The sequence below is a fragment of the Pangasianodon hypophthalmus genome, chromosome 18, assembly GCF_027358585.1.
Source record: "Pangasianodon hypophthalmus isolate fPanHyp1 chromosome 18, fPanHyp1.pri, whole genome shotgun sequence".
Lineage (NCBI taxonomy): Eukaryota > Metazoa > Chordata > Actinopteri > Siluriformes > Pangasiidae > Pangasianodon > Pangasianodon hypophthalmus.
In genome coordinates this window covers 9,102,166-9,116,113 of record NC_069727.1, presented here as the reverse complement: position 1 = coordinate 9,116,113, position 13,948 = coordinate 9,102,166, and the positions used below count along the sequence as shown (strand labels likewise).

Sequence of the window (13,948 nt, the reverse complement as noted above, 5' to 3'; positions counted from 1 at the left end):
TCTTTCTATAAATGTTAAATAAACATTCTGGTTACAGAAAGCTTCACACTAGCAACAATTATATGTCTTACTTTTTAACAATGTTTTCTCTTTTGAAATCATTGTATTTTTAGACTTAAATTATGTGAGCATTTATCATACAAGGCCAAGTCATTACTACAGAATCATTAATGTTTTAGGAAGAGCATATTAATATAAATCTGTGATTTGCTGATTTGTGATTTACTGTCAGAGCTGCGGTTATAGAAAATTAATCAACTCTTTCTGACCAATTTGAATTGAGAATTCAACAACACTGTGGTACAATTTGCACTTCCTTACTTTTCTTAGTTTTTCTATTACTCTGCAATTCTTTGTTTCCCAAAATTGTGTTCCAGCTGTCTAGAGGTTCTGAGCCTAATCTTTCTGTTTTTGGTTAGGAGTGCAGATTTGCCTCTGTAACAGACTTGTTTGTATTCTGACCTACTACGGATCTCAATTATGATTCTCAAACAAGCCTAAATAAAGAGACTGTCCAACTCTCTGTGGGTCACCCGACTTACAACATTTAGGCCACAGAAAATGGGCAAAAATAGGGCTAACCAAACTAATCTATGAATCCAACTGAGAGCTAAAAGAGATTGTTTTCACCTTAGTGTGAGACTGTGTGTGTGTGTGTGTGAGAGAGAGAGAGAGAGAGAGAGGGAGAGGCATGAGAGAGAGAAAAAGAGCACCAGACAGAACAAATGGGAGTATGAAGGAGATGAAGCATGTCCCTTCAGACTCTCAAGTTATTGATTAGCCCTTTTAAGATTCCTCTGTCATCATACTGATTTTCCATGGGGAACAGCATTCCCAAGATCCGTTTTTGGATCCATTACGTACCTGGCCAGGATAATGAAGATGAATGAATTAATATGCCATGTCAATAAATGCTTAATGAAATGCAATATTTTATATTGTTGATTAATTGCATTAATAACCAAACCACAAGAGATGTCCTTGTCCTGTGTCAGGAGGGTTTCATCTGTTTATCCACCATCACTTGTTGCTTCATAGAATCTAGCTGTCTTACTTATATTTTGCCCAAATCCACTGTACATCATACATGTCATTTCATGTGTTGTGTAAAAGAAAATTCAATTGACTTTCAGTGGTTTGTTGAATATTTACCAAATCACATTTCACTGCTTTCCAATAATTTTTAGCAAAGCTGTGTATATATATATATATATATATATATATATGTGTGTGTGTGTGTGTGTATATATATATATATATATATATATATATATATATATATATATATATATAAATATGTGTGTGTGTGTGTGTGTATATATATATATATATATATATATATATATATATATATATATATATATATATATATACACTATATTACCAAAAGTATTCGGTCACCCATCCAAATGATCAGAATCAGGTGTCCTAATCACTTGGCCTGGCCACAGGTGTATAAAATCAAGCACTTAGGCATGCAGACTGTTTTTACAAACATTTGTGAAAGAATGGGCCGCTCTCAGGAGCTCAGTGAATTCCAGCGTGGAACTGTCATAGGATGCCACCTGAGCAACAAATCCAGTCGTGAAATTTCCTTGCTCCTAAATATTCCACAGTCAACTGTCAGCTTTATCATAACAAAATGGAAGAGTTTGGGAACAACAGCAACTCAGCCACGAAGTGGTAGGCCACGTAAACTGACGGAGAGGGGTCAGCGGATGCTGAAGCACATAGTGCAAAGAGGTCGTCGACTTTCTTCACAGTCAATTGCTACAGAGCTCCAAACTTCATGTGACCTTCAGATTAGCCCAAGTACAGTACGCAGAGAGCTTCATGGAATGGGTTTCCATGGCCGAGCAGCTGCATCCAAGCCACACATCACAAGTGCAATGCAAAGCGTCGGATGCAGTGGTGTAAAGCACGCCGCCACTGGACTCTAGAGCAATGGAGACGCGTTCTCTGGAGTGATGAATCACGCTTTTCCGTCTGGCAATCTGATGGACGAGTCTGGGTTTGGAGGTTGCCAGGAGAACGGTACATTTCGGACTGCATTGTGCCGAGTGTGAAATTTGGTGGAGGAGGAATTATGGTGTGGGGTTGTTTTTCAGGAGTTGGGCTTGGCCCCTTAGTTCCAGTGAAAGGAACTTTGAATGCTTCAGGATACCAAAACATTTTGAACAATTCCATGCTCCCAACCTTGTGGGATCAGTTTGGAGCGGGCCCCTTCCTCTTCCAACATGACTGTGCACCAGTGCACAAAGCAAGGTCCATAAAGACATGGATGACAGAGTCTGGTGTGGATGAACTTGACTGACCTGCACAGAGTCCTGACCTGAACCCGATAGAACACCTTTGGGATGAATTAGAGCGGAGACTGAGAGCCAGGCCTTCTCGACCAACATCAGTGTGTGACCTCACCAATGCGCTTTTGGAAGAATGGTCAAAAATTCCTATAAACACACTTCTCAACCTTGTGGACAGCCTTCCCAGAAGAGTTGAAGCTGTAGTAGCTGCAAAAGGTGGACCGACATCATATTGAACCCTATGGGTTAGGAATGGGATGGCACTTAAGTTCATATGTGAGTCAAGGCAGGTGACTGAATACTTTTGGTAATATAATGTATATATATATATATATATATATATATATATATATATATATATATATATATATATATATATATAAAGAGAGAGAGAGAGAGAGAGAGAGATTTATTTAAAGTTACTAATGAAAAATTATGCAGGATTTTGTTATATTTTGTTCACTGTACTACACTCATTTCAACATCACTGAATATGAGCACACCTGATGTTTAAGACCATCATAAATTTGTGCTCTTTTAAATAATCAACACGCCATAAATGCACCTAAATTTGCCTTTCAGACTGTTCAAACCACAAAGTCTGTTTGTGCGTTGCACAGTGGGAAGGTCTGTTTAAGTAAAAATCATTCAAATTAATTAAAGTAATTTAGTTGTGATTAGTGTGACAACTTTTCTTTCTTTCTTTTTTTTTACATTGTTCTGGTTGTGATTGTCTGAATCTTTCCTGTCAGCGCTTGTTTTAGTAAAATCTTGCATGTGTCTCCATTATGAAATTCTGTCTCTGTTTATTTGCCACAGTTCACTGTTAACCATAAAAGCCTGTATTAATGTTTGTGGGTTATTACAGAAAACAGAGCTACTCTGCACCAGAGGACGATATACACTCACTGTCCTCTTTAATAGGAACACCTGTACTCCTGCTCATTCATGGGATTATCTAATCAGCCAATCATGTGGCAGCAGCACAATGCATAAAATCATGCAGATATGGGTCAAGGGCTTTTTTTATTTAATGTTCACATCAAATATCATAATGGGGAAAAAATGTGATCTCTGTGACTTTAACCATGGCATGGTTGTTGGTGCCAGATTATTTCAGAAACTGCTCCTTGGAATTTCACACACAACAGTCCCTACAGTTTACACAGAGTGAGTGACAGTTCTGTGGGGGGAAATGCCTTGTTGATAAGAAAGGTCAGAGGAAAATGGACAAACTGGTCATTTTGAACAGTGTATCTGTGATCTGCATATACTAGCTCTTAATAGGATCCCCAAACCTGTCAAAGTATTGCTTATATTGCTAATTGGGGGGAAAATTAAAGGAATATTAATGACATGACCTGGATCAATGGGGTGGCAATTTCATGTCCTAGTGAACAAGGTTAATTTTCATTTAAAGTGATATTTAATTCACTCTTTTGACAGCATACCATTCTCAAAGAAAGTATAGTTTAGAATGCAGTTATCTTCAGATCAAATCTCACAGCAACTAATGTAGACTTTCAAGGGTTTTTTCCAGCTGGGAGTTTTGAAAATGACCTACTGAATTCATGCAGCTGCTTTCTCCCTCTCCCTCCCTCAGCCTTTCCCTGTAGGTTTGTTGTGTGCAATGCATGCTAATACCTAATCCATCTCTGTAACCTCCAAACTGGTGTGAAAAGGGGGAGGAATCACTGTAGCTCCATGTAGATACTCACTAGCAATGAATGATGAATGTACAGGATTTATGCTAAACTGCCTATTTGTAAATATCTGCAAGAAGTAAAACTGAGCTTAAATAAGCAACTAAAAGCACATAAATCTATATGTAATTTGCACTATTGGGAGGTCTTGTGAAGTAAAGAAAATTATATGTTAAAATATTATTTGATTATTAAATTAGTCGAGATAACTATAACTAGCAAAAATGCAAATGAGCGACGAATCAATAAATTAAGCCATTTTAATTATTAATTAATGTGACTTAATGAAAAGTAAATGTTTCTGTTTATTCAAATTGTTAAATAGTATTAATAACATTTTTATAAGCATTTGGTAATGAATAAATCAAATACGTGCCATTAGAGGCTTTACGTGAAAGCAACTGTCAATTATTGTTATGTGTAGACTGATCAAGATTGTTACTGTAAAGTTCTAGCAAGTTATTAGTTTGATTTTACTGACTGCACTTTCATGACACATTAAGAAAGTTGTAAAAGGTGCTTCATAACAGTGTTATAAACACTGTTTGATGACACTAAAATAATTTGGTTGTCTTATGTGTGTCATAAACAGCTGCATTTGTATTGTAATGATGCTTCATAATAGTTAAAATAAAATAAAATAATTTAACTTATTATTAAAATAAAATGTGATTAAAATGAGATGTTTACCAATTAGTCTATATTATTCATCACTCTTGGTGAAATTCGATATTTTAGCAGATCAAAATATGAAATATGTCACTGCAATATTGTGCTGTTCATTCATTTAACGCAAATTGTTTTCGGTAGACAGCGTAGCCTGCATGAAAATGTACATAGAAGCCAGTAGAGGAACCACATCTAGTCCTCTGTTGATGTACAGATTCACTGGGATCCTGTGACAGATTCAAGTACAGAGTGTTTTAACAGAGCAAAGATTAACATTCATTGGACAACAGGCTTTTTAATACGTCAGATCTCAGGGAGCAAAAACAGGTCCTTTCAGCTCTCCTGGTACAGTAAAGTTGATTGGCTGACTGGTAGTGCTGTGACCATGCACATGTAGTGCTGGCCTTGTCTGCTAATGAAACCCTCTCATCCCTCTCATAAAACAGAGCATACAGATAAATACTTTAGTAACAGACAGATGTGCTTCCCCTATTTAAAAAATTACCAGCTGCCACTGAAACAGACCACATCAGTTAAAGAACATTCAGTTTTGTTCTCATATAGGAAGTAGATACAGTACCTACCCCTCTCAAGGCTAAATGACAGTTGGCCAGTTCATACAAGAATTCGCAGCAGTTCATGAATGTGCTGTTAGTAAAGACAAAATGCTAAAGGAAAGGGGAAAAATACAGCAGGTTGAAACAGTAAATAAATGATAATTGCAGGTTCTTCTCTGTTCTCTCTTTCATGTAAAGACATCAGAAATCTTTAGTAATTTCATGGGTTGACTACAGTATTAAACATTATTAAATATTTATACAATGCTTATAAATGTGTTTGTGCTATATATATATATATATATATATATATATATATATATAATAAAAATAACATGTATAACTGCAATCATCTTCCTTCTGTTGGTGGCATTCACACTCATGACTCTTTGACTACAACAGAATACAAGCACCAACGTCATGTGGTTTATTACTTCCCACAAGGTGCCATGAATCACTGTACTAGAGTTCGTGCAAGTTGTACTCATTTTAAAGAGCATAGCTGCTGAGACTTGGTCATCTTTATTATGGCCACCCAATATATCATTTGGAAAGTTACTATAATATTATCATTTGCAATACTGATATATTACAGAATGCCTTAATTAAGGAATTAAGCCATATAACAAATCACTTCATTTATTACCTGCTGTGGGCATCCTGACTAACGTGAGTGTGTCTGTGCTTTGATGAATGAGCAAATGTAAAATGTAAATTTGATCAGGCCAGATTTTTACCAAGTCAAGCCAAGAGTCCATAAATGGGTTTTAAATGAATTGCAAGCAGAATCACAGCATGACATTTGGTAAATATTGTGCCACCCTAGTGTTCACTCAAAGCTCTCTTTAGTCATTTAGATCAACAGATTTTTAGAGGACAATTCCACTGCTATTTGCTCATGCATGAGTGTGCGGGATCTGGTGAGTAATCTGATGAATGATAGATTAAGTGACTCAGTGTTAGGCATGAAAGTAAATTGTGTAAATGAGAGTCAAATGTGCTGTCAACTGCGTGTTCTCACGAAGCAACAGTACATTCTGTGGTATTATTGTGGACACTTTTCTCTCAAATGAACCCAGGGTCTTTGTCGCCCAATCCATCCACCTTGCATTAGATTCTGTTTATATTCTTTCCATCAGCATGTCTTTAGATAAAAAGGGTTTCCTAAGGGTTCATTGGATAGTCAAGAGTACTTCCTAAAAGGGTTCCACTTAATTGGGAACCCTCTGCCATGCAGTTCTATATATATATATTTGTTATATGGCTTAATTCCTTATATATATATGTGTAAGACGGTAGACATATTTTCTTATATCATCTTCTTTTTCTCACTCTATTTGGGGGAAACAAGTTAACAGTGGTGCACATTTCTGATTTGTAGTGTATATCTGCAATACGCAGATATTATTCACAGAACCTGCTTGCAACCCTGCTCACAGAACTAAAAAAAGTGCAAGTTAACTACATATGGGAGATTAGCTATTTGGTTTTAGCCTGACTGCCTTACTGAGCTCCAAATAAAACCTTATTTCTACCATATTTCTGTACAAACAAAAGAAATATGCTTTCATTTAGCTCCACATAGCTCACACAGACTGTGCCCTGTGGCACAGGTGTCATGGTAGCACCCAAATCTGCACTGAACTACATTACCCATCAGCCCCAGCACATCACATGGCCATGTCATATGTCTCGCTGAGCAATCACACCTGTTCTGTATTACCCCTAATCAGCACCCCTACTTAAGTCTTGGTCTCTGTATGTGTCATTGTCAAGCTTTTGTCGTTGTGCATATGTGTCGTCATGTGTGCCACAGCCTTGCTAATAGTCTGCCTGTTTCACCTTGTATCTCGTGTTTATGTTTTTGGTTCTGGTTTTCACGTTTTTATTTTGCACTTCATAAAATAAAATCTGCACTTGCATCCACTGCCTCTACAGAATCGTGACAACAGGGCAGTGTATCTCTGCGGGGCTCTCCAAAAAATAATCATTTAATTAATTTTTTAAATATTATAAAGTCCATTGCAGGTGTTTTTCATCATTCTTTAAATGATTGTTTTTCAACATTATTAAAAGAAAATTTTCTCAGGAATTCATACAGGCATATGTAATGAAATGCTCTTAAAGGATTTCATTTTGACTCACAGCAGCTGTGTAAGTGCAGAGAACTATTCTGATTTTTCTGGAATGTAACAAACCTAAAAACTAAAGAAAGTCTGATCAAATATTATTACATGGCTATTGTTGCCAAATGTGGCCGAAACAGTATCTTGATTTGAGAAAGACATTGTTTCACATTAGACAGAAGATAGAAAGCTGTCCAGAAATTTCCAAAGAGAATGAACTCCCTGTTCTGTTCAAACAAAAGTGTACAAAAGTAATGATTGAAGTAATGATTATTAAACACATTATTTGATGCCAAGTATGTGTTCAAGTGCTCAACAATAATTGAATAACTGCATCTTTTATGCTAATTGCACCATAGAAATCATGAGTCATGGAAATCATGAGAGTCATGGCAACACTGCATTTGTTTTGGTGCACATTACCAAGCCCTAATTCACACCAAACATGATATATGGCAGGACAGTTGAAGATGTTATTATAACACAATTCACTTTTAACAAAATGGCATATGAATGGGACTCAAACAGCATATTCTGGTTCCCCCTGTTGTAGTAATGAGTATCCTATCATTACCATATAAACACTGTGCTCCATTATGCAGGCTGCACAACCATAACACTGTTGTAGCTTGTGATTCTAAATATAGTTGTACAGCTGGACAAGTAAGGTTATGTTTTTACATGGGCAAGTTGCATATCTTATTGAAATGTTGGTTACGATGGAAGCACATCTTGCTCCTGAGCAGAAAAGTGTTCACCCTATCATCCAGAGATTGCAAATTTGAAAACAGATGATGTCGCAGCCATCTGAGGCCAGGAGCCAAGGGAGCGAAATTGGCTGTGCTCTCTGGGTGGGAGGAATGGCATACTCTATCTTCCCTGTCAATCACAGAGACACTAGCCAGTCGTGGGCGTTTGTGAGGTCATGTATGCAGAAGAGGACAGATACCACTTTCTTCTGTGTGTGTCATGCTGCCCTATGCCCTGTTAGATCATCAGCATCATGTCTGACCACATCTCTTGATAATATATTCATTCTAAACTAACACTTTATAGGAAATGTGCTGCTCTCTCTTCACCAGGGTCCTGCCTTTGCTATTGGTCATAAAAATACATTATTAATGTTTTATTTTCATGCTTGCACCATGATCACAAAAATGAGACACAACCGTGACAACCCATATCCTGTCCTATCATGCCTTATCTTGGGTGGGACTGGGTCTTCATCTCTACATCTGTTGACCTGAATTCATTGCTATATTGACGTTGCAGTCTGCGGGATATATACAAATGCTATACTGTAATTATTTTACAATACATTCAAACCATTTATACTACAGGGCTGTTGAATTCTCTATTCTGATTGGTCAGACGGTGTTGTTTTGCATTTTTGTTTCATTTGCAGATGCTACATTTTGTTTAATTAACTAGAAGAAAACAAAGAAACTAAAAGAGTGAGAGAAAAGTGGTGAAGGAATGAGTGTTTATACCTGTTTACAAAGAAAATAATAACAGGAAATCACTTATTTCCACGGTTGTTCTGTTCCAGGGATTGGTGGCAGAGTCTGCATCTACATCCGCCAATCTGAATGCATAGCTATACTCCATATTCTGAGCTGGTAACAGTGACATATCAAACAACCCTGCCATTTATTAGTTTCCTATAACAGCAAGCCTGCCCTTTCATGTTTTATTCCTTACTTGGTGCACAATTTAATGCACGAAAACTAAGAGCGTGTGATTTCACAGTCATCCTGTGTTCTAAAAAAGATGAAGTTTTCATAGTAGCCACTTTTATCCAGAGAAATGAGGCAGAGTATAATCCTAGCATATATAACGAATCATTGAGAGTTAAGGATCTTGCCCGAGGATTTGAAATTGCAACCTTTATGCCACTAAACTGGGACTTTCCCCACCAACTACTTTTGACACCCATTTATATGTAACTGTTATATATGAACAAATGTGGATAGTTATGTCTGTCTCTCTGCAGATCATCTCAGTCATAAATTAAGTCAAAGAGGGCAATGACTTTAAAATTATATTAAATATAATCATATCTTTGATATCTATATTTAATGATATGGGGCTGTCTACGTATGCTGCTCACTAAGCATCAGTTTAAATAATGCAAGTCTCAGAAAAGGGTTTAATTCTCTTAAAATATGTATCAAAATATATATTAAAATATATATCACTTAAAATATATAAAAAGGAAGTGTAAGCTATTTACTTCTAATCTTACAGAAGATACTATGAAACATATATGCAGGGCAGTCAGGTAGAAGGGTAAGGTTAGTATTTATTATAAGTATTTCTTTTCAATATATAACTATGCTAGAGTTTCACAGCACTCATCACCTGAGCAAATATTTGTCTCATATCATACAGTGGTTGTAGTGGTTGTGGTAGTTTATCATGGGTGTGAGAATTTTGACGGGAATGGCATATGGTGGGTTCATGCTGAGATCAAGCAAAAGCTGTGAGCTGCACAGTCTCTACACAGTACAACAAAAGAAGAACAAAGAAAACCTGACAGGAAAAATGTGCTGCCAGGAGAAGTCTCCTACTCACAACTGTGTAAATGTGAGTAAATAGAAAACCTTTTAGAAATTTATTTACAGCAGTTTTGTGATAAGCGTCTAAGCTGGGTTTACACTGTATGATTTTCAGCCCAATTACGCTTTTGTCGTGAATTGAGATCAGTGGTCTCAGAATGTATAATGTGACATTCTCACTGCTGATCGATTTAGTGCGGCAGCAACCAAAGACAGCCGACGACAAAGTTCTGGCAGTGTCAGAAAATTTTTCTTAAAATCTCAGAGTGTGAGCACTGCTAAGACACTTGTCTAAAATCCACCAATAGAGGATGATTGTATTGTATTGTATGATGCGTATGATTACACAAAAATCACGGGACAGCTACAAGCACAGTGGTGGCAATGGTGAAATGTAAATAAAATATATGGCATTTAAAGGAAGACTAGTGTGTTGAACTGTAGCAGCAGACAGAATGTCTCTATAGTGTCTCATCACACTTATTGTATATCACAACAGGACAAAAAGGAACACAACATGGAATGAAACAGAGGATTAATTACAGCTTCCAGCTGTGTAGCTAGATAATTATCATGCGAAAGCTCTGTTCATAGAGTTTATTTTCTATTATGATGATGTGAAACTATTTTTTATGCTTTTCCAGTTGAAGAGCTACAAACCTGTGCTGCGTCACTGTGCACCCAGTAAGGCAGAAAGTAGTAACTATCTTCATCAGTTAATCTGATATGAAGAACACATGTTATTGCACAGTCCATTATAGACTTCTTATTGGGATCATCTCTGGAATTGCACTGTATAAAACCGGCTTTTGAAAGAAAGGGTCCTTGAAGGGTTTTTAAAGGGTTCTTTGGATAATTAGGGATCTTAGCTTCCAAAAAGGGTTCTACTTGGAAAATTTATGATAGAAAAACATTCTGCTGTACAGAGAACCTATAAGGGTTTCACACAAGTACAACCAAACAGTGTACGTATCAGTGCTGTGCAAAAAACATATTAATCAGGTGTATAGAGATTTGTATTTTATTAATTTAACAGGCCCTTTGGCAGCTCAGAGGTTAATGTTCTGTGCTATGAAACCAGAGGATTGCTACAAAGCCATTACTGGTCCCTTGAGCAAAATGTTTAATCTTCAATTTCTCAGCTACATGCTTCAGAAATTTATGTCTTCCAATGGAGTGAATTTATATACCTTATTTGGTATGAACAAATAAACCTTAATGCTTACTACATGCCTTTCTTAATATTTTCACTACAGGTTCTGAATCATTCACTGAGGTTCCTAAATAATATGTTTTAATATTAGGCTGTGGGTTAAATCTACTGTACACACAGATATTTGATTAGCTGGCTTAAGGGCTTCATAATTAGTCCATCATTGAACAGGGAAACATTGGCAAAATGTCAGCTAAGACATATTGTACATGCACTGAGAAAAAAATTCAACCTTGGATGAAAGTAAAAAAAAATAATTTCATCAACCCTTTAAAGTTACACTATATGGCCAAATGTATGTGGACACCTGACCATAAGTGGGCCTTCCCTAAACTGTTGCACATAATTGTATAGAATGTCTTTGTATGCTGTGATATTACAATTTCCCTTCACTGGAACTAAGAGGCCCAAACCTGTTCCAGCATGACAATGCCCCTGTGCACAAAGCGAGCTCCATGAAGACATGGTGTGTGAAGGTTGGAGTGGAAGAACTCGAGTGTCCTGCACAGAGTCCTGACCTCAACCCCATTGAACACCTTTGGGATGAACTGAAACACCGACTGCACCCCAGACCTCCTCACCCAACATCAGTACCTGATCTCACTAATGCTCTTGTAGCTGAATGATCACAAATCCCCACAGCCACACTCCAAAATCTAGTGGAAAGCCTTCCCAGAAGAGTGGAGCTTATTATAACAGCAAACAACAGAGGGACTAAATCTGGACTAAATCTAAAACAAGAACACATGGGTGTGACTGGTCAAGTGTCCACATATTTTTAGCAAAATAGTGTATTTTTTTCAGCTGAATTTAAAAAAAAAAAAAAAATAGCTGTAACAAGCTGATGAAAATATTTTTTACTTTGATCCAAGGTTTAACTTTTTCAACTTGGTGGTTAGAATTTTTTATTTTTGTATTTTTGTATTGTATTTTTTTTTCTCCCGTCTTTACTGTTTTGTCCTAAATAAGCTGCTGTCCATGGTGCTGTCCATTTCCTGGGGAAACGCCATTGCAATGCTAGTAAACACTTATTCAGGGAGCCCAGAAATAACGCTCATATTTACATATTTCACGCACACTGTTTAGTCGTAGCCTTACACACAAGAGGAAATGTCTCATGAATCTTGCAACGATTCATGTCTCGTTTTTGCGTGTCAAAACAAGGTCTCCAGCTGCGTGCAGAAACTCCAAAGCTCCTGGACTCTTCTGAAAGTCATATGGAGGCTTCACTGCCTTGTTAATTTGTAAAAAAAAAAAAAGTGCTCAAATTCATCTGTGCTGATCTAAATATCGGTGGCATTAAAAGCATCCCGACGTTACCACAGTGGTACGGAGCATGCGCAAACTGGACCTGGGCGCTGGAAAGACTGACATTGTCAGTTTACTTTGACAGAGATAGATGTGGATGACATCGGTTCATATACCATCTTATACAGAATCCTTCTACTAATATCCAGCAGAGTGGTGTCGCATTCTGCATGGGTTTTAGTCAGGTTTGAATGATATTGTTTATTTGACCTATACATGGTTGATGCTTCTCATGCACACAAAGACCAGAAAGCCTGTGCGAGATTTATCAATCAGCAAATGCAGGCGCGCGATGCGATCCCGAGAGAGAGAGAGAGAGAGAGAGAGAGAGAGATCTGTGTCACAAGCCGCCTCAAAGTCATTCATCTTACACCTATGTGGCTTTCAGGATTCAGTATTATTCAGGAGTGTTGAAGCTACAGATAATGGGATTTCTGAGGATATGAGGACAGTCCTGTCCTACACACCGAAGGCATTACAAGGCTTTGTATTCGAGTAGACAAGACAGACAAGACATTTCAGAAATATCAGCCAGCTGTTAGAGAGTCAGGGCTTACACACACACACACACATACACACACACTTATAAAGTAAGCCACATGCATTACATGCGTAATGTGCAAATAATGTTAGATTAGATGCAGCCATACATGTGTGCCCGAGCCAGATAACGGTGCACCTGCCTGCTTTAGCTAATGAGACATCGTCCAGGAAAAATCTGTGCAATGGGCCAACACTGGAGAACTTAGGCTACTGGAAGAACTTACACAGACTAGATACAGAACCGGAGGACAGGATAAGGACTTACCGAATCTCAGGACGTGCGGCATGGCGTGACTGCAGCCTGTGAAGAGCGCGAGCAGCAGCAGCAGCAGCGGCAGCAGCAGTACTAGTCTCGGTGGGAAACCGACAATCCGAGCAGTTAAGCGCGCGCTGATTCTGTCCATCTTATTGCCGCTGGTTCTCTTCCATCTTACAGGTGGAAACGAGCATAGACCTACACGCGCGCGCGTGTGCGTGCGTGCGTGCGTGTGTGTGTGTGCGTGAGTGTATGTGTGTGTGTCGCTATAAAGGCTCTTGACGTGGCGGAAACATTACGGCATGGTCGCACACGTCCTCCACACCGCTTCACCCAGTGCTCGCTGTCTCCAAACCGGGAACACGCGCGACCTCCATCTGTGACAGTGAGAAATCCGGAGGGGATTCAGAGGCCCAAGGAAGAGGAGGGGGATGCGGAGGGAGACGCGGGGAACGTCGATGTGTGTGTATGTGTGTGTGTGTGTGTGTGTGTGAGAGAGAGAGAGAGAGAGAGAGAGAGAGTGTGTGTGTGTGTGTGTGTGTGTGTGTGTGTGTTTGGCGCTTAGCTGCCCACGCGCCCGGTTATACTGCACTGCCGCACCGCCTGTGACGTCGAGCCGGGTTTAGTGTGTGTGTGTGTGTGTGTGTGTGTGTGGAGAGAGAAGAGAGACAGACAGACAGACAGACAAAAAGACGGAGGAGGTATCCCATAG

At 38.3% G+C, this 13,948-nt stretch overlaps 1 protein-coding gene across 2 annotated transcripts in view; it reads right to left on the bottom strand.

Moving 5' to 3' along the window:
- Nucleotides 1-13,711, bottom strand: part of LOC113532217 (glutamate receptor ionotropic, kainate 2) — a 48,038-nt gene extending 34,327 nt beyond the window's left edge. For both annotated transcript variants that reach the window (XM_026923477.3, XM_026923478.3), the window contains exon 1: nt 13,246-13,711. In XM_026923477.3, coding sequence (XP_026779278.1) covers nt 13,246-13,384 — 139 coding nt within the window. In that variant the 5' untranslated portion in view covers nt 13,385-13,711. The remainder of the gene's footprint in view (nt 1-13,245) is intronic.
- Between the last annotated feature and the right edge of the window lie 237 nt (nt 13,712-13,948).